The sequence below is a fragment of the Pelophylax lessonae genome (genome assembly GCF_965119305.1).
Source record: "Pelophylax lessonae genome assembly, chromosome: 10".
Classification (NCBI taxonomy): domain Eukaryota; kingdom Metazoa; phylum Chordata; class Amphibia; order Anura; family Ranidae; genus Pelophylax; species Pelophylax lessonae.
Window position 1 is genome coordinate 54,767,714 of NC_138777.1, and position 22,063 is coordinate 54,789,776.

Sequence of the window (22,063 nt, forward strand, 5' to 3'; positions counted from 1 at the left end):
GTTAGTCCCCTGGCACTGCATAGAGCTCAGCTTTTTTCTTTTTTTTTTTTTACTGACCCCCATGTTACTATGACACGGTTACTCCTGTAAAATTGCATTAAGATGTATTGTAAAGGCCATCCTATGATATTGTTCTAATTTAGGAGGTTCTAGCCAACAGCAGGGTTCATGAGTATTGCCACCTGTGTCTTCATTGATCAACAAAAAAGCGTATGCAGTGTGTTATTTGTAAAGTACTCATTTTTTGATTCAATATATTATTCAGGTCCGTCATCAACACACACAAAGGACAAAGGCAAACAATTCACTTTTAATGCTCACTTAATCACGAGAAATTGGAAAATATCTCCATGACCAATTCCACAATTAGCATGCTTAGTCACAATTATGCAACGGATGAAATCTACATCTTTAATCATTGTCGTACCAAATATAAGGTTATGACCTTAATGGCTGGAAAACGTTGATTTGAGAAAGCCTATAGTGACATTGGTTTCCTAACAAACGAAAAAATTCCAGTGGTACTACTGAACAGGGTTTAACTACCTAATAACAGGGAGCTTTTCTAATCTCTTGAACAAAGCAGGAAAGGGAACAGCAACCAAGACGAAACATTGAGCTACACATTTTCTAAACGTGATAACAATACTATCAAAAAGGACAGTAACGTGTATTTCAATGAGTCTGCATTTGGAGTTCTAGCCAAAACACTTTTTACAAGCTTGATTTCCCATGTTTTTGCATTAGGGTGACCATGAACTTCTTGTACCTAGGCACACTTGAACCTACAACCTCTGTCTCTGCAGCACAGAACCATCTCTAGAAATACTAGGCAGTGTCTTTTCTCAACATTTCCCATTCTTCAAGGTTAGGTTCACACTTGAGCTCCTTCAAAATTTTTTTTAATGCCAATTGTATAAGTTTTAGGCTTAAGCTCTTTTATTTTGACCAATGGGTAGCTAGTTACTAGGAGAAGTGGAGACAAGGACTTTGTGCATTTTGCAAGCGCTCACATTGCAGTCTATAGCAGCGATGGCAAACCTTAGCACCCCAGATGTTTTAGAACTACATTCCCATGATGCTCTACTGCACAGTGCATGAGCGTCATGAGAAATGTAGTTCCAAAACATCTGGGGTGCCAAGGTTGGCCATCACTGGTCTATAGGGACCAAAAACACATGATTCTGCCCCAAAGAAGCTTGTGTACTTTTCTGAGCAGCAAGCGTGATTTTAACGGACAATTGCGCGGTCGTGCGATGCTGTACCTAAACAAATTTCATGTCCTTTTTTTCCCACAAACAGAGCTTTCTTTTGGTGGTATTTGATCACCTGTGCGATTTTTTGATCATGCGCTATAAACCAAAAAAAGAGCGTAAATTTTGCAAAAATAATATTTTTCACTTTTTTTTATATGAAATTCCCCCCCAAAAAAATGTAAAAAATCCAAATTTTTTAACATTTTCGGACAATTTTTTATGCTACATATGTTTGGTAAAAATCGCAAAAAGCGTATTTTGATTGGTTTGCGCAAAAGTTATCGCGTTTACTAACCAAGGGAAAGATTTTTGGTGTTTTTTTTTTTTTTTTTTAACGAGTAATGGCGGCGATCTGCGATTTTTTTTGTGGTACTGTGACATTGCGGCGGACAGATCGGACCCTTGACTGACATTTTTTACACTTTTGGGGTTACCAGTGACATTACTGCAGTAATCAGTGCTATACATATGCACTTTTACTGTAAAAATGACACTGGCAGGGAAGGGGTTAACTGTATTGGACAGGGAGGGGTTAAGTGTGTCCTAGGGGCGCGTTTCTAACTGTAGTGGGACATGGCTACTAGTGTAAGAACAGAGATAAACAGTTCTACATAGTAGAACCGTCTGATCTCCATTTTTACACAGGGGAGAATGACAGGCGGCTTGTTTACATTAGCCGCTCCGCCTTTCTACCGACGATTGTAGTGTGACCGGCGGACATCAGGTCCGCCGGTCACACGCCCGCACTCCTCCGTGAACGAGCCGAGGCGGGCGCGCGCTCGCCCGCTATTGGCTCAATACCCAGTGACAGGCGAGCAACGTAGATCTACGTCACTCTGCCTGGCCGGGGCTGACTGCCGCAGTAAATATACTGTGCGCAGTCGGCAACCGGTTAAACATATTCAGTGGCGGAGTGAAACCGTTGAGACAATTAGGCTGGCATTGTAAGAGCAGTAACTACTGTGTACCACTGCAAAGTAGAAAGAAGAGCTGGCATATGTAACAAACCATATTGAATATGAATTATAGCATGGTAAATATAGACAAGGTTTTCAAAACAAACATGGCATACACGATGCCTACATGTACAATGTACATAAAAAAGTCTACACAACCGTTAAATTGTCAGGTTTCAGTGACATAAAAAAAAAAAAAAAAAGACAAATAATTTCAGAACCTTTTCCACCTTTAATGTGACCTATAAACTGTACAACTCAGTTGAACAAACTGAAATCTTTTAGGTGGAGGGAAATAAAAATAAATATAATATAATATGGTTGCATAAGTGTGCACACCCTTAAACTAATACTTTGTTGAAGCATCTTTTGATTTTATTACAGTACTCAGTCTTTTTGGGTAGGAGTCTATCAGCATGGCACATCTGCCATGCCAACTAACTTGGCAATATTTGCCCACTCTTCTTTGCAAAAAAAAAAAAACTCCAAATCTGTCAGATTGCGAGGGCATCTCCTGTGAGCAGCCCTCTTCAGATCATACAAATATTTTCAAAATCGGATTCACGTCTGGGCTCTGGCTGGACCATTCCAAAACTTTAATCTTCTTCTGGTGAAGCCATTCCTTTGTTGATTTGGATGAATGCTTTGGTTCGTTGTCATGCTGAAAGATGAAGTTCCTCTTCATTTTCAGCTTTCTAGCAGAAGCCTGAAGGTTTTGTGCCAAAGTTGATTGATATTTGGAATTGTTTATAATTCCCTCTACCTTGACAAAGGCCCCTGTTCCAGCTGAAGAAAAAGCGCTCCAAAGCATGATGCTGCTGCCACCACCATGCTTCACTGTGGGTAAGGTGTTTTTTTGGCAATGTGCAGTGTTTTCGCGGCAAACATCTTTTGGAATTATGGCCAAAAAGATAAACCCTGGTTTCCCCAGACCATACCACATTTTCCCACATGCTTTTGGGAGACTTCAGATGTGTTTTTGCAAAACTTTGCCAGGCTTGGATGTTTTTCTTCATAAGAAAAGGCTTCCATCTTGCCACTCTACCCCATAGCCCAGACATATGAAGAATATGGGAGATTGTGGTCACATGTACCACACAACCATTTTTCTTCTTGTCTTTTCATCAATTTTGGAGGGACGCCCAGTTCTTGGTAATGTCACTGTTGTGCCATATTTTCTCCACTTGATGAGCATGGTCTTTAAGGTGTTCCATGGTATATCCAATGCCTTGGAAATTCTTTTGTACCCTTCTCCTGACAGCGAATCTGGAAGGAAGATTGGGTGAAGCTGGAAGCCCTGTCAGTGGTGACAGCACCCTGCTGGTGGACTTAGTTTTTCACACAAGTCTGTCATAATTATGCGCCATTAACTTGCAGGGGTACTGTATTTTTATTTTTATGACTGTACTACTGTTTAAACATTGAAGAGACTATAGATTCCAGTCTAAGGCTGGATACTTTGAGAGACTATAGATTTCCTGTCTAAGGCTGGATACTTTTTTCAATCCGCCAGCAAAAAAAAAAAAAAATCTGGCAGATTCCCCCTTTAACAAAAGCAAGGTGGATGAAGTAATCATCCCCAATAGGTTGTTGTATTCTGACAGTAGGGACTCCTCCACTATCAGAATACACCGATCAGCACTGCAGCTGATTATCTGCAGTAGCCGATCGAATGAAAATTTTCCAACAGCCCATTCCTCAAAGGTCGATCATTAGATTGACTTCTGTCGAGCTGTAACAGCCAATGATGGATCAAAAATCAGCTGGTCCCTGCTGTACCTGTCAAACTTCATTCCATCGTTGGCCAGCTTAACCACTTAAGGACCGCCCGCCGCAGTTATACTGCAGTAGGCAGCTCCTCCTGGGTAAAACCGACGTAGGTATACGTCGGTTGCGTGCCTGCAGCTAGAGGGTAAGCGCGCCTCCGGCGGCATGCCCCCGCTCGGCAGTGGGGACACCGATGCATGGGGCAGGCGGCTTCCGATTGCCACCTGACACCTGCGATCATTCTCCGCTGAGAGACGACGGGCAGCTGTTGTAAACACAGCTGACCATTCTTCTCACTGGAATGATCACAGAGCTCCTGTGATCCTGCTATATAGGAACACAGGTCTGTGATCATTTCACAAGCCTCGCACCCATACAGCTAGAATCACTCCCCTAGGCTCACATTTAACCCCTTGATCACCCACTAGGTTAACCCCTTCCCTGGCAGTGTCATTACTACAGTAATCAGTGCTAAAAATATGCACTGTTACTGTAATAATGTCACTGGTCCCCCCCAAAAGTGTCAAAAATATCAGTTAGGGGTCTCAGTCGCAGTCCTGCTAAAAACCGTAGATCACCGCCACTATTAAAGAAAAAAAACAACAATTACATGAATCTTTCCCGTAGTTTGTAGACGCGATAACTCTTGCGCAAACCAATAAAAATGCGCTTATTGCGATTTTTTACCAAAAATATGTAGCAGAAAATAAAAAATTGGCCTAAAATGTTGAAAAATTCAGATTTTTCAATTTTTTTTGGGAATGTTATATAGCAGAATGTGAAAAATATTGTTTCTTTTCCAGAATGGTAGATTTTTTTTGTTTATAGCGCAAAGAATAAAAATCGCACCAAAAGAAAGCTCGGGGGGGGGGGGGTGGAGGACATCAATTTTATTTCGGTACAGCGTCGCACGACCGCACAATTGTTCGTTAAATTAACGCAGTGCCGAATCGCTAAGCCTTCCCGTCCAGAAGTGGTTAAAGGTTTTAGTGCTACCTGAAAAACCAGCGCAGAAACTGGTAACTCCTGACTATAACCTAAAAAAAAAAAATAAATACTGATTACTGCTGCAAAAAATAGGGAGAGAATTATCAGAGCATGCAATGTTAGACACTAAGCTAATGTTTTGGCCTGCTCTTTGGATTACGAAGTCACATGACGTAACACGTACGGGGGAGGAGCCTACTCGTACGTCAGACCCAGGAAGGTTTGCATTGTAGATGTTATCAGCTGTTTGCAGCCCGCACTGTCTGAAGTGCCTGCCCAATGTAAGTGCTTAACTTATGATTATTCCAATAAATATTGAAAACAGAGCATTAGATTCCTCTCCCCTTCTTTTCCTGAGTGTCATCGCACCCTGGAAGCTGGATCAAGGGAGGTTGGAGATGCGAGGAGGAAAGAACAGGCAATCCCTTCATTATTACTGATGCTTGTATGACTGAGTCTATCTCTGAGGTGAGCTGCCATTCCAGCATCAGTCACAGAGCACTTTTTTTGCAGTGGTTTGGGGCACGATCTTACTTTTTGCATTGGGGTTTGGGACTTATTTTAGATTTGCACATTTTTTGCATTTGGACTTTCTATTTTTGCATTTGCACTTTTGTATATTCATACTGGGAATAATCACATTTATTTATTTGTATGAATTATATTAATAACACTGTCATTTATTTATTTTGATTGATTTAGGATTTGAGTCACTTGGCACAGCAATATTAATTTATTTTATAATCACTGGTGGTGTCAACACTGATTGCTTGCAGCCTTGAATATACACACCGTATTTTGCTTTTTTGGTATCGATTATTGTGGTTTGTGCGGATTATCACACTGCTCTTTAAAGGTCTTAGTGCTACCTGAAAAACCAGTGCAGAAACTGGTAACTCCTGACTATAACCTGAAAAAATAAACACTTTGATTACTGCTGCAAAAAAATAGGGAGAGAATTATCAGAGCATGCAATGTTAGAAACCAAGCTAATGTTTGGCCTGCTCTTTGGATTACTATTGATCACAACACTGGTGTCATCCTTCTGAGCCCTCTCTCTCGAATGCCTGATTCAATACCCCCTATTCAATCTCACATTTGATTTTTTATTTTCAGACAACTTATGGCAACTCAATTTGACAAGCGATTTGAATTTCACCAAAACCTAGCCTAATTACCAGTCTGTACCCAGTAACTAAGTTTATTAATCTGGTCAATAAGAGTTCTCATAGTCTTCTGCATGCCTGTTCTAGGTATATGTAAGGCCCCCCCATGGGGGTATCCGGCTTCGAGATATGTGGAGCGATTGTGAAAGACGGCATTTGTGGTCAAATTAAATTCCAAAAAAGGAAAACATTTGTGAAGTTTGGTAAGCATTGCATATTCATGATATTATGGAAAAAGATGTGACATATATAGAAAAAATCTGTTGTAATGAATTATGTATACTTATACTTCTTCTTTCTTTTTTTGTCTCTGTGGTTGTTGTATTGTCTTTTATAAATGATGTTTTAAGGCTTGTTTGAAATCATGGCCTAATACTGGGTGAATAAAAATTGCTAATAGTTCCTGATGAAGCAAGGATTATCCTGTGAAATAAATTGAACAAGCAATCACCCCACACTACAAAACCACCAAATGTCTGTATGCTGCTATTTGATCATACTACACGTATTTTTCATGTCTTGTTTTTTGTATTTATGAATTTTATCCTATGCAATAAAATGTCTACTTGGTTTTTACCACATTGTCGCTTACCTATATACCAACTATAACAGATCCAATACAATCCCACACCTCCATGTCACTTCATTGGGTTCTAGGACCAGTGAAATCCCTCTCTCTTTTTTGTGAAATAATGATTCAGGGATGAGGATCTGTTATCTGGGCACAGGTTAATCTAATTCAAAAATTACACACACACACTATATATATATATATATATATATATATATATATATATATATATATATATATATGTATATGTATGTATATGGAGTTTGCATCATGCAAATCTAGCTATGACTGGGAGATCTTTAGGGCACCTCTAGGTGCCAACACTTCATACCTGCCAGTTTCCTCCCCCATACCTCCTGAGTTGAGACTTAAACATAAATGTTTTCAGGAGATTAGGCTTGGGAGTCTTTATGTCCCCAAACAGGTTTCATGTAAGAAAAAAAAAAAATACCCCTAGCAATAAACGAAGTGCTAAAAATGGCTACTTTGAGAAGAAACGTATCACAGGATAAAATAAAACACAGTAAATATAACTTGATTATTACAGTGAGCCAGTGGCCAGGCAGTAGCAAACAGTAAATACACTTTAAAACAAGCATTCACTTACCCCTGTAGCTGCAGACACTGCTGCAGCAGTTCATCCTCAAACTGCACAGAAGTACTGAAACCATTCTCTTAGCAGTTTAGCTCACCCTCCCAGAGCTCATGCTCTGAGTTCTACATTTGACATTAGAATGCTGAAAGGCTGCTGGCAAAGGCGAACAAAAAAAAGTTGAGCTGCCGAGAGAACTTAACTGATACTGCTGTGAAATTTGACAATTGTTCCATGGTGCTGCAACGAAATGAATCAAAAAAAAAAAAATGGGATTTTTGACTTCCCTTAAAATCCATTTCTCGGGTGTTTCATTGACGGACACAGCTCCTTATCTTCTTGACCATTGGGTTATACTGGCCCCCTACAGGAGTAGGACACTAGGCAGGAAGACTACGCCTATGGGGCAGTCCCAGGGGATATACTCCCACTCTCAGCTGTAGGCACTCAGTTTTGTTACAAGCAGTGTCAGAAGAAAGTAAACTCCACAGAGGGGTGGCTGATGTGTCCATCAATGAATATCAGAGAAATGGATTTTACGGTAAGTCAAAAATCCAATTTTCTCTTTCATTCATTTGACGGACACAGCTCCTGATCTTCATAACCATTGGGACGTCTCAAAGCAGTGTCAAACATGAGGGGTGGGAAAAGCAAAAAAAAAAAAAAAAAATCACATGGATAGACAGTAGCCAACTAGGAAACCAATAATACTGGAGCCCATCTGAAAAAAACAACAATACACCCTCAAAGAGAATATGGGCCTCTAAACAGCAGCCTGCCAAACCTTGCGGCCAAAAGAAGCATCCGCAGATGCCAACACATCCACTTTACAAATCTTTGTGAAAGTGTGCAGCGACGACCAGGTGGCCCCCTTGCAAACCTGCGTCACTGACGTCTGAAGACGGAAGGCCCAGGAGGCACTAAGCTCCTGAGTATAGTGTGCCCTAACAGGGAAAGGAGGAACCTGATCCTTGATGGAAAAGGCCTGAATCACCGTTTGTCTGATCCATCTGGAAATGGTTGCAGAGGAAGTGCACTAACCTTTCCAAAGCCCATCCGTGAGCACAAATTGTGTGTGCATTCCTGAAAGACTCCGTAGCTGCCAGGTACACCCTAATTGCCCAGACCACATCCAAGGTATGCAAGGCAATTTCCTTCAGATGTTTAGGCCTGCGACACAGGGAAGACAAAATGTCTTCATTCAAATGAAAATCAAACACAACCTTTGGGAGGAACGATGGACGGACGGGGGAGAACCACCTCATCTCTGACTCACCAGATGAGGTCAACGACAGGATAACGCCGCCAGTTCAAACACCCTGCGCACAGATGTAATAGCCACCAAAAAAAAAAACAAAAAAAAAAAAAAAACACTGTCTGAGACCATGTGTAAGCAAGGGAATCTCCCGAAGATTCTCAAAGGGAGGATTCTGGAGGACCTAAAGCACCAAATTGAGGTCCCAAGGTGGCAACGGAGACCGCACTGGAGAACCAAATATCGGACAACCTAAAAATAAATAAATAAAAGTTATGCACCAGAGAGTGTGTGGCCAAGGGTCGTTGGAAGACCACCGAAGCAGACACCTGGCCCTTGATGGTACTCAAGGGCACTGAGAAGGCGCAAGGAGGAACCTCAAGAGACTCGCACCACGACGTCTTCCACGTACGAAGGTAAATCTTCCTAGAAGTAGATTTCCTAGCTTTTAACAGCGACTCAGATAAACAGATATCCTTCAGCAACTGGTGTTCAACAGCCAAGCCGTCAAAGCCAGCGACTGTAAAACAGGATAGAAGACTGGTCCTTGGGACAGCAGATCCTCCGAGAGGAAGCTGCTAAGGAACGTCGGCGACCAGTCGCACCAAATCGGCGTACCAAGTCTGGGGGAGGCTAGTCTGGAGCCACTAAGATGACTGCAATCCCTTCTGCTTCGATCCTGCATAGAAGTCTTGAGAGAAGGAAAAACGTAAATCAAACTAATCTGACTCCACGGGGCCACCAGCGTGTCTGTGGCGTCCGCCAGAAGATCCCATGAAGATCCCATGACTGAGCCACAAACCTCTGCACCTTTCTGTTGAGCAGAGATGCCAACAGATCCCACTCGGGGGTGCCCCACTGGAGACACAACAGACAAAACCCCTCCAGATGAAGGGACCACTCCCCATGGTTCAACGCCTGCGGACTGAGGTAATCTGCCTGCCAGTTTTACACCCTGGGAATGTGTTTGACGGAGAAGGCTGGAACTAAACCATTCTGCCCACCTTAGAATGCTGGCTACCTCCAGAGCCGCCAGGACACTTCTTGTGCCCCCCTGGTTATTGACATAAGCCATGGCCGTGCAATTGTCTGATATTTGAATGCGCACTGGGCATCCCTGAAAATGATCCGTCCAATGGTCCATACATAGTCTGATCGCTCGGAGTTCCAACACATCGATAGGTAGTCTGGACTCCTCCAGTGTCCAGATCCCCTGAGCAGATGGTTTGCCGAAGACGCCTCCGCAGCCGGACAGGCTGGCATTAGTGGTGGCCACTGTCCAATACAAAAGGGAGGAAGGATTTGCCCAGATGAAGAGCCCGAGAACGAAGCCACCGTATCAGAGACTTCTTTAGTCCCTAACTTGTCCCATTTGGCTAGAATCTCCCTTTGCAGGGACCTCGTACGGAACTGTGCAAACAGAACTCGAAGGTAGACACCATCAGGCCCAGCACCAACATGCAATTCTTGAGGGATGACCATCTGCTGGACAGCAGGAGATGAATTGCAGCCTGCAATTCCTGGAATTTGTTCAGAGGAAGGAGCACTCTGGCTAACGCCAAGTCCAGAGTCAGATCCAGATAGTCCAGTTTTATGGACGGACCAGAACATTCAGAATCCAGCCGAACTCCCGCAGAGTTCTTATGGCGATCTGCAGGTTTTCTACCAGAGCAGTAGGAGTCTCCGCTCGCAGAAGGAGGTAGTCCAAGTAGCCCAGCACTTGATCCCCCGTTGGCGTAACAAATCTGGCACCAGTGCCCCTTTTGTGAAGACCCGAGGAGCAGGGGGCAAGACCAAAGGGTAACGCCACAAACTTGTAATGCTCCTCTCCCTCCACAAAGCCGAGGAAACACTGGGGACCCCCACAAATTGGAATGTGAAGGTAAGAATTCTTGATGTTGATAGAGGCAAGAAAATCCCAGACGCAGGGATGCCCCCACCGTGCGAATGGACTGGACTCCATTTTAAACTTCTGCACCCATACAAAGCAGTTCAGCGCCTTGAGGTCCAAATTTGGACACAACTTGCGCCTTCCTTCCTGGGAACTGTAAACTGGTTTGAGCAAAAACCCAGAAAACACTTCCGAAATCAGAACCGGGACAATCACCCCTTGAAGTAACAGGTCTTGTACCACCCCAAACATACCCTGTAAGCGGTCCGGGGACAGGTGCAAGTTGGAAAGAAAGAACCTTGCCGGGGGACAAGAGCGAAACTTGATCTTGCAGCCGGACCGAATGATTTTGCAGACCCACTTGCCTTGTACCAGGGAAGTCCACGGGTAAAGAAACCAGCGAACACGTCCCCCCACCCCCAATAAGGTTGAAGGAGCCTTGTCTGTGGGTCTGGAGAAGCCCGCTCTCGGCTTGCCAAACCAGGTACATTTGGATCCTCCAGAGTAGGTCCTGAAAGGCTTTGAGCCCTTGTCAGTCAACCGAGGGCCGAAAAAATCTTCCTATGAGCCGAGAAGGAGGGCTCACGTCTACGACTAGGTTCCTTGTTCTTAGTAGCCTGCAGAAGAAAGGTACACTTCCCCCCTGAGAGACCTTTAAAGATGTCATCCAGGGTAGCTCCAAACAGGCGATCTCCTTGAAAGGGGACACCAGTCAAGGCCTTTTTAGAAGTCTGGTACGCAGCCAGAATTTGTACTAAAAGAGACACGCCGAAGGACCACTGCCAAAACAGAAAGCCTAAGCCACTAGGGGAAACGCATGCAAAGAGGCATCACAGATAAACTGCAGCCCCTGGACCAGCTGGTCCTCCAGCTCAGCAAAGGCAGGGTGAGCTTTTCTCCCTCCAAGCCAAGTGTAAAAGCTTAGCCCACTCGGTCAGTTTGCAACACCAGGGCAATGGTGAATGCCGGTGTTACGTAATAGGTTTATGCAAAATCTCCATTAAAAGCTATAAATATTATTGTAATTAGAAATATATTTCAGTTGGAAGGAAACGGATGAGAAGCATGGAGTGTTGTGTTGGTGTTACTGTAATTAGTTCCAATTCAAAGGTTGGCCTTTTGTTTACCCTGATCACTACATGTAGTAAATAGCAGCCTTCTTTGACTGATCCAATCAGGCTGTGCCCACTATACATTTGCTAGGTACAGTGACCAATTAGGGAGAGTTATATGAGCCACAGTAACAGAAAGGAGGGGGGATAGAAAGCTTGGTCACCAAGCTATATCTACCTCTTGTGTGGGAACACACGATAGGCACCATGCCCCAACCTGAAGTGGAAAGGTAACCTAACTCCCTGCTTATACATACATTGTATTTTAAATATGGCTATTGTGGGTAATTTGCAAATATCATATAAGCCTGGGGATTTATACTGTTAATGTGTTGAAAATACTGTTTAGTGTGTAATTTGTATATATTATGTAACCCTTTCAATAAACGTGTATTGTGGATGGAACTACCTCTTTTGTGCAAGCTCTCTCAGGATCTAGATGTGGATAGGTGCATACTACTACAATGACTGGGGTGTATGCACATTTACACATAACCTAGGCAACACCGGCCTCAATGCCGAACCAGGCAGTGTGTACATATTGCGGGCCACAGCCTTCGCCTTCTTGTCAGCTGAATCCTTAAAGGCCGGGAACGCTTCAACCAGAATCATGGTTGCCTTGTTCAATCTGGAAACCAGAGGATCCACCACCGGTTGAACAGTCCACTTCTTAATAAGGGACTCCTCATAAGGGTAAGGCCTAGAAAATCGCTTAGGGACCCCAAGGGGACTCTTTGGTCACTCTAGCAACAATTTTGTCAAAAGAAGAGGGGGAAAGAAAAAACACCTTTGCCATTTTGGATGGCTTGCGAGTGCCAAAAGGAACCTGCGCCTCTGTCGCAGTTGCAACTGCGTCCTCCATCTTCAAGGTCTCACACACAGATACAATCAGTGCGTCCACCATCGCCTTTTCGTGCAAGGTGACAGATGTGGAGGAATCACAGGTGCATGGTTGCAGACCCAGCAGGGTGACCCACGTTCACGGCGGAAGAGTCAGGTTCAGGATCTAATGAGACAGATGAGGCAAGGGAAGGAAGGGGGCGCTTTTTGCTAGCCCGTTGCCTGAACGCCACATCCACCCAGGACACAAAGGACTCCAGGACTTCCGTTGGATGGTTGGGACCCGGAGGGCTCCAAAGCCTCAGAGAGGGGATCAGGTGGGGAGATGTGCTCCAAAAATTTTAGGAGTCACCAGGCGGACCTCACAAAAAAGGTGTAACACACTGTAAGTGACAACCCCCAACGTGCTGGCAGCGGCACCCGGTTACCAGGCACAAAGCGCCAAGCGATCCTCAGCAGAGAGGGAGAGGACCCCACCAGACACCACCCACAGAAGCCAGGCAAAGCAGATCAGAAAGTGAAAGGATCCAGGAGTCAGCAACAGGGGATGAGGAGGGGCTCCCACCACTGAAATTGCGGCCCACAGGGCTCCACTGTCATGGCCGCCGCTATTTTCGATGCCAAACCACCACAAAATGGTCACCGGACTACACAAACATGGACACCATGCACAGAAACACACGCTACAACAAAATGGTGGCCATGCGTGACACTATGAGGCTTCCAGAAAACCAGGAGGGATCCCTAGGTCTCAAGGACAGACCCAGGCAGGACGGGGGGCCCTGCCATGAGCCCCCACCAGGTACAAACCCCCCGCACAGCCGATCTGGTCGCTGGCGGTGCACCCCTGCCCCTCCCTAGTCCCCAACCCAAGGAGGTGGACAAAACCACCCAAACAGCCCCAGCATAAGTGGAGGAGGGGGGCCTGAGGGGAACCTGGGGTACGACTGTCCCAAGGAAGGGCCCACGCCCACCCCAAAACCCTCCAGGAGGAGAGGGGGGAAAGCTATTCACCATACCAGGAACCGGGCGTGCGCCGCTCCAGACAGAACCCCTCTCCTTCGAAATGGGGGGCTGTCAGCCAGGAAGAACGCTGCGACTCAGGCCGAGACCCAGTCGTGTGCAAGCTCGCAAGGCGTTTAAGTCGCAGGCCAAACCCCGTCCAGTGGTCGACCTAGCGTGGAACTGAGGTCTACGCACGCGCTGGCCAGACTGGGGTGACCACTGGATCTAGATTAACCAGTCCGTCACCCAGTCCGGCAGTTGATTGTAGAACTCGCAGGAAAAATCCAGGAGAAAAGATTTCTATCTAAAAAAAAAAAAAAAAAAAATTTGCCTGGACCAGAGAACTCAGCAAGGAACTAGGTCTTTAGTCCTGACTAGGCAAAAAAAAAAAAAAACGAGTACCTATAGCAGGGAGATGGAGTATACCCCCTGGGACTGCCCATAGGCGTAACCAGATTATTTTTCTGCCTAGTGTCCTACCCCCTGTAGGGGGCAGTATAACCAAATGGTTATAAAGATCAGGAACTATGTCCGACAAACGAACGAGAAAGGGGCTATTTTTGTTCTTTAAAAAAGGTCCATATCCTGGCAGGGGTCCACTTTAAAAAGTACAGATTCAGTTTGAATCTGGCTGCTGTCTAAAACACATACCATGTTTTCTACTGGTGCAATGACATGAAGGTTGACACTTAGCCTAAATAATTAAATCTTACCTGTTTTATTCCTTTTTTCCCCATTCTCATCTAAAGCTGACAATGCTGTGGAAATACTTTTCTGCAGATCATTATTGCCTCCAACAGAATCGTCGTCGTCAGAAGAGAAGGAGGGCAGGGCCTCCAAATTCTTTTTGACCTCCTCCTCAGGCTTTTTAGGAGAGCTGCCAACCTCAGAAACTACAGCAGCAGGAGTCTGAGAAACGGGACCTGGGCAAGGGGACTTTATCACTGGGGTACATGGCCTTCTGATTCTGTTGGGAACACGCACAGCAGGAGCAGAAAACTGCTGTTTTGGTCCAGTCTTTAGAAAGTCTAGAAAAGATGCTATGAAACCAGTCTTAACTTCTGGCTGTTTATCTTCCACCTCCTTAATTTGTCGTCTCATCCTCTCCTGATTCTGGTAGGTATCATAATACCCTTCAGAAACGTGTGAGGAAAATTGCACATCTGGGCCTTTAAGCATGGGACGTTTCATTTGTACATTCCTTTTCACTTGTTTGAGATTTGCATTTTCATCCTCAGCAAACTGTTTAATTGGCATTTTGTCCTTCACCTTGTTCTTTTGAAGGCCATCTTGTGCTAAGTCTTGGCAGTTTTCATCCATTTGGCCACTGGAGCCACTGCTCCCTTGAGGGTCAATTTTCGACATATGCGGACTATGACTCTGCAGCTGTCCAACTGCTGCATTTTCATCTTGGCCCATGATGAAGTCTCCTCCTGATGTAGTGCCCTCCTCATTAAGGCTCTTGGTACCACTCATAAACTCTGAATCTCTACCATCATTAGGAACATCTTTAGTGTCCTTAGATTCTTGCTGCTTGTTCACATCAGAATTCTCCTCATGTTCATCTTGGCTGGTCCCTAGCACTGGTGAACCCATGCCACTTGGCAAGTCTTGATCTAAAGGTTGAATGCGATTCTGATCAATACTAACATTTTTGGAATGAGGTGTAGATACAGTAGAAAGGTTTATTGCTGTTTGGCCACCATTTAAAGATAAAGTGTTCAGGTTCTGTTGTGGCTTTGAAGCTGTGAAATTTGTAGGCATGTTCCTTATATTTAAGGACTGAAAACGAGATTTGGGATCCTCAGATTTGACAGACATATTTTCATTGGCAGAGGACTTGGCAAACTCTTGAGCTGCTGTAGCCGCTAGAATGTCATCAACATGAGACAAAAAGTTGCGTTCATCGCCTAGCAGCATGGTTTCTGAGAAACACATTGGGTTTAGGGAATCAAACTGATTCTTTGAGTCTATCCGAGTTCTCTGGCCTTGCAAGTGTTGTTGCAAGTGTTTTCCATCAGAAGTGTCCATTTTGACATCAGAGCCTTGAGAGTGGAGTGATTGCTGAGGCTGTCCTCCATTGCTCTGGATAATATGTCCATCCATTTGAAGGAATTGATGTGCTACCTGCTGTGGGCTCTGGATTCGTTGCATTGGAGCGGGTGTCTTTGCTTGAGCTAGGGTGGACTGTAAAATAGACTGCTGAAACATCTGCAAGTCTGAATCTAGAAGTACCTGTGCACCCGATAGCTGTAAGTGCTGAGGATGCCTCAATACAGCTTGAAGTTGAGGGGATGTACTTGGCTGCTCAGGAAGTTTTGCTTCATGCACTTTATGCATCATGGCATGGTGCTGACTTAAGTCTTTAGCACTTACTTGCGTGGGCTGTGCCAAGTCTGTTGACTTTGTAGCATCATGGCCAGTTGGATTATTTATATGGCCAACATGCTGTGACATGTGCCCTGTAGGGCTCAACATTCGCTCATCTTTTTTAGGCCCTTGCATGCCAAGAACTTGGTCTTCCATGCGAGAATTGCTTTTGATAACACTTTGTGAATATCGATCATCAGCCTTTGAACTATATACTGACTCTTGGGTACTCATTTCCCCCTCACTTAGCCCTGGTGTAGTGGATTCCATATTAGTTTGCTGCTGTAATGCCTGCAAATCCTGAATCTGAAACTTGTCCTCTTGCTTTACAGATGTGTAGAGGTTAGTGTCAGACTTCCTCTTAACATAGGCCTTGGAGTCTGCAGATGTTCTATTGTTTTGCAAGGTTTGTGAGTTACTTGGAGATGCAAATGAGGGTGATGGAACAGTTGGCAAAAATTTCTGAGACTGTGGAGAAGTTGAGTCTTGTGTATTCTGGGATGAATGCATAGAAATGTAATTCTGAGTTGGGCTTGAGGCAGGCATAGTTTGCCCACGAGAGGAAGCAGAGAATGGAAGAGATGGGGATGCTAGTGGTAGGTTTTGTCCTGAATTATAACTATCTGCAGGACTTACTGGTGACATCACTTGTGATTGAGATGAATAGCTAACTTGTGATTGACTGACCGGAGTTAAACCCTGAGTGTTACTGGAAGAATAACTTTGCGTCTGGCTAGCTGAAGACAGTTCTCGCGTTTGGTCAGAGTAGTTCTCATTGGAAACTGAAGACAGCGTAAGTGGCTGCTGATCCGAAGAGTAACTTAGTGTCTGGCTGTTGGAGGTTATGGTTTGTGATTGGCTTGAGAATGCGGTCAGTGGTTTGTACAATGGAGGCAGCTTTTCAGATTTGATTGTTGGAAACACTTGTGATTGACTAGCAGATGGGAGGTTTGGGGACTGTGTAGAAACATAGATGGGGGACTGGCTTACAGGCAGAAGACTACTTAACTGTGCTGTGGAAAAGGCTTGTGCTTGGCTTGAAATTACTGAACTCTGGCTTTGAGGAGACTTTGTATAGCTTTGGGTTTGCCCAGGAGAAGCGACACTCTGAGATTTTGGAGTTTTTGATGACCTAGGAGGTGCCTTCGTTGGGCAGTTTTTTGTTTTATTAGAGGAGGGTGGGAAACCTGGAGATGGTATGACAGATGGGTATGACTGAGATAACTCCACAGAAACTTGAGGGGTTTTCTGCACCGGTCCACCATTGCTCACCTGAGTAAGAGCTCCAAGTGGAGCACATAAAAGCGCAGACTGTCTTGCTGTGTCAGGCAAGGCAGCTCCTGTTACACTTGTTAAGTAATTCGGCAAGGAATGCTGAGTACCAGAAAGCTGTGCCTGTACAGACTGTGTACTTGAAGGCCTCTGATGGTGTTTAATAACACTACATTCCCTCTGAAGTGCTCTTTCGATGGAGGCAGTAGAACCAGTAAAGACCGATGTACTGTATGGCTGAGCTGTCTGTTGTGTCCCCCCAAGTGCCGTCGGCAATAAACTGAACTGGGGTTGCAAGAGATGTGGCGCAGATTCCTGTGCAGACCGATATGTTGACGACTGTGGTATACTGGTACTCAGCACTGCACTGCCCAGACGCTCAAAGGTCAAGGCAGTCGGAGTCTGTGATGTCTTGATTGACAGCAAAGGATCATGGTGTGAAAGTAGACCATTGGTAGTAGCACTGAAAGTTCCATCCTGAAGAGTTAAAGATGGAGTTGTGGCAAAGTTTCTAGAGCTGAATGTGTTGGGATGCTGATAGGCTGAGAGAGCAGAAGTTGGAAATGTTCCAGACGTTTGCAGGGCTCCAGTTACAAACAACTCTGTTGCCGTTGAGGAATGCATACCTGGGGAGGGGGGAAAAAAAAAGGTCTCATAAAAAAAATGGAATACAACCAAAGCACCAGCATATACGTTACATAGGCAATTTCTACACAATCTATGGTTTTGAGAGCCACAAAGATTATGGGTGATTAGTCAAGGACATCTGAAATCTATTGCACAGACATCTGATTCAGTGTCCTTTGGGTCAGTGGTCCTCAACCCTGGCCTACAGGGCCCACTAACAGGCCAGGTTTGAAAGATAACTGAAATACATCCCAGGTGATATCATTTGCTGCTCAGTGATTGCAGAACTGTAGTCTGTATCTCCCCAAGGTAATACTTAAAATATGGCCTGTTAGTGGGCCCTGAGGACTGGAGTTGAGGACCACTGCTTTGGGTAATCATGTGTTCACACTTAACGGATCACACAATGAAGCAATCCTTGAGGATCAATCATGAAAAGCACGTCAAACTTTGGCAACTGAGAACCATTAGGGGCAAGTAAAAAGAGAATTTAGGCAATTTTGGTAGTAAGAAGCTGTACACATTGCATGAAAGCAAAGCAAAACCGGAATCTGAACCGCATTAAATTGCAGCTAACACCAAAAACAACCATTTCATATACTGCATTATGCTCCTTTTTTAAGGATAGGTTCATCTTTTGAAACATGTTAAATGTTTCACCCATATTTAAAGTGGAACACTTAACATGCTCCATGTCCTGCACCCAGTTTTGTCCATCTCCCCCACTCTGTGAGAAGAACACAGCCGTAATTGTGAATGAATGACACAAACGGGTCATTCATTCACAATTGATGAACTACAACTACCGTCCGCCATTGCGACTGATGGTTTGTAGTTATCAAACTGCATGGGCACTGATAAGGTCCTTTGTAGCTCATTAATCTTCCTGCTCTCAGGTAACTGCCTGCTTGTATGACGTATGAGCAGACAGCTATTGAGTTAGCAGGAGCTCTGCATTGCACCTATGATCTGCCGATCGTGGGTGCAATGCTCTGCAAAACAAAAATAAATAAATGCACATTTTTTTTTTTCAGGTAAAAACAAAAGAAAGGGTAAACTTATCCTTTATTTTCATTTGGTAATCTCAGACTATTAACATATCTGTCCTAGGGTGTAAAGGCTTACTATACTTTATAAATAAGGAGCTGAACTGCAATCTAGACAACATTTGATTTGAATTACAAAAACCTACCCCTCTCCTAAGCGACATTACACAGGAAGGGGGGGTTGTGTAGGTCACCAAAAATATCTTGTAAAGCTGATAACATCGAGACTTCAATTTAGTGCACAGAAGTTACAATGACACAATTTTTTTTTGATCAACGGGTATTTTTATCCACTTGCAGAAAATGTACTTTGCCGGAAAAAAATACACCAATGAAGCCACCGCCATATAAGGACTAGTAAGCTACAATATTAAAGTTCTTGTTTTTTAAAAATAGGCCTCCATCTAATCCCAGCAGGAGGAATTAAAAAAAAAAAAAAATGAGGCCCTCGATTAGGGGGTGAGGTATGAAAAACATGAAAAACCTATATGCCGTTTCGTTACCCCTTGGTGCCAGCGCCTCCGGACCCTTTAAGGGGGTTTAGGATGCCAGATGGTGGGGTGGGGTTTATGATCATGCGAGTGCCATGATTGGCTGCCGCATGATTAGAAAGCTCCAGATCGCAAGCACGCTTTCGACACAGCTGTATTTGCACTAATGCACGCAATTATGTGGCCGCTCTGCGCCAAGGCCCACCCGCCGAGAGGCCGCATATTTGCATGCAGCAGGCGCCAAGAGGCTAACATACAGCAGACCTGCTGTATTAAAAAAAAAAAAAAAATGAAACTTTCAATTCAAAAATTAAAAGTAGTGCTAAACATCTGAAATGGTTACCTTTATAAGCAAGGCAGTGTAAGCAGCCAATTCCAGGATCAGGCTAGTAATAAAAGATATAACTCTTGGTCACACAGGAAAATCCCAGAATTTCTGGCTATTTTCGTACTAGAGATGCACTGACATTTGAGCGGGCGAAAAATGGTGTTATCAGCCTTTTGCCGATAGGAGAAAAAGGTGCCAATAATGGTGCCAGAAACAAACGCGATTTTACCGTGATTTTATTCTGGGTTCACACTTCTGCAATACGAATGCGTGCGAATCTTATGAAGATTTTTCCTGTAGTTCAGTGCGATTTTGCATGTCGATTTGTGCTAAAGATCGTGCAATTGTAATGCAAATTTAATGCATTTTTGGTTGGGATTGGATGCAGCTGCGATTTCTGCGAGAGGGGAAATATGTAAAATTCTACACCGAAAAAGTATTCGCACACATCTTAACACAAGATGCGATTTCAGTGCAGTTTCCACTGTCGTCTATGGAGAGAAAAATCACACTGCAAAGTAGTAAACTCGCACAGGACCCTTTTTGTTGCCGCATCGCATTCACATAGCAATCGCAGTGCATAGATGTGAAAGACCATCATTGAACACAATGTGTTTTTGGATGACATGCGAACCAAGGCTTTTAGCAACGCATCAAATTTGCAACAGCCTCACATCAGTGTGAACCGGCAATGACTGTGCTTATGGTTTTTCATAGGTCATAGGACTCAAAAACCGCATCAAAATTGTAACACGGGTGCATTATTAGTGTGCTTTCAATGCATTTTAAACGGGAGGTGCCTTTTTGGTTTGGGTTTTTTTTTACCAACAAAAAACGCAGCAAGCAGGATTTATAACACCACAACAGAAGAAGTGAAACAGACCAGTGTGAAGAAAGTTTTTTCATACTTTTACCTGTGAAGTATGTGCTATGTATTCTTCACTTTTTTATTTTTTTTTTATTTTACTCTATTCTTCCCTGTGAATTCTGCGTTCTCTGCCGCTTTTTAAATTTAGCTGGCATGGCAGCCAGCAAATTATGCTTCAGAAACAGCCAGCCATAAGAATAACCCCAACCCTATGTAACTGCTTATCATGAATATTGCATCTCACAGCGACCTACAAACATAAAAATGCATCACACCATTACCTGTCTGCCATGATGGGGCCCTGAACTGCGGCAGGAGGGTTGTGCCGGATGAAGCTGCTTGCGCAGTGCGAGACTCTATTGCAGACAGAAAGTTCATCACGGATGTTTCTGTAGTGTTTCCACCTGCCACATGCAGGCTTGTGTCAAAGATTCCAGAGAGACCTGAATCCAGAGGGGGATACATTTAGTATTTTTATATAGCACAGAATAAAGGCAAACATTTCAAAATGTTCAACACTAATTCCACAATTCTAATAGTGCCGCACAATAAGCTTCCACCTAGCATGAAGGCCTGACAGATGATGAGAATACAAAACTAGGTGATCCTGTCTGGCCAGAGGGACCATGCATAGTGCCTGTCTTTTTATACTAATGTGGATTTGTGTTTCCTGTGCTAGGTGGGAGGAGCCACTCTCTCATAAGGCCGTGCTGGAAGACGTCTTGGGAAATAGAGCTTGAATCGGACTGCAGACAGACTTGTTAGTTAGAACCTTGTTATGCTTCAGTGCAAGGGATGCATTTAGGATTGTGCGGGCCTTTGGCAGAGCAAATGTTTGCCAGCAATTTAGAATGCTCTCCTTTTGCCTGGTCTTTGCCATAGCTACAAGTAGGGTATTCCCCTAGGCCCGGGATATGAAAACTGTTCAAAACTACAAGTCCCATCATGCCTCTGCCTTTGGGTGTCATGCTTGTGGCTGTCAGAGTCTTGCTATGACTCATGGGACTTGTAGTTCTGCAACAGCTGGAGGGCGACAGCTTGCATATCCCTGCCCTAGGGGGTACTAATGGAGTAGAGCATGGGGAAAAAGGCATGACTGGAAGGAATAAGCAGTAACCCAGGTATAGACTGTCCTGTATAAGTGATTAAGTTTGTTATAAGGATCCTAGGTGGAAGTGGAATTAAAGTGTGCGACCAGTGATGTGACAACTGGTCATACACCTGAGATAGAGCTTAGTAGTCTGAAAAAATGTAGCATCAAGTTCGCATTGAGAAGTGAATGCATTCCAAACTTGGAGGGTGAAAGGGAGAAAAAAAAAGTGTAGCGTAGCTTTGGTATTTATTAGATTGACGAAATCCCTTGTACAATAGACATCAGACTGGAAGAGGGACGGCCAGCAATAGGAGCCATATACACAAGCTTTATAAAAATAAGCAAATAGAAGGGAGCAAAAGGGTGAAAATGACAAGCTGCTGATGTTCTTTCACTGTCAAAATAGCAGGTTGGCATCAGGGAGGAGATAAGCATGTATTTCTTAACTGCAGAAAAAAGCCAGACTGCCAGTGTGGTAACAGGATTGTATTGTGTAAATCTCAGGACTAGATAAGAGAAATATTGGTAGGTTAAAAAAATAAAAAAAAAAAAGATTCCATATACACATAT

General features: G+C 44.1%; 1 protein-coding gene across 2 annotated transcripts in view; it reads right to left on the minus strand.

Annotated features, from left to right (window-relative positions):
* QSER1 (glutamine and serine rich 1) overlaps positions 1 to 22,063 on the minus strand; it is a 154,971-nt gene that overhangs the window by 53,626 nt on the left and 79,282 nt on the right. For both annotated transcript variants that reach the window (XM_082270010.1, XM_082270009.1), the window contains exons 3-4: positions 20,682 to 20,843; positions 14,112 to 17,666 (exon numbers count right to left, since the gene is read on the minus strand). In XM_082270010.1, coding sequence (XP_082126136.1) covers positions 14,112 to 17,666; positions 20,682 to 20,843 — 3,717 coding nt within the window. The remainder of the gene's footprint in view (positions 1 to 14,111; positions 17,667 to 20,681; positions 20,844 to 22,063) is intronic.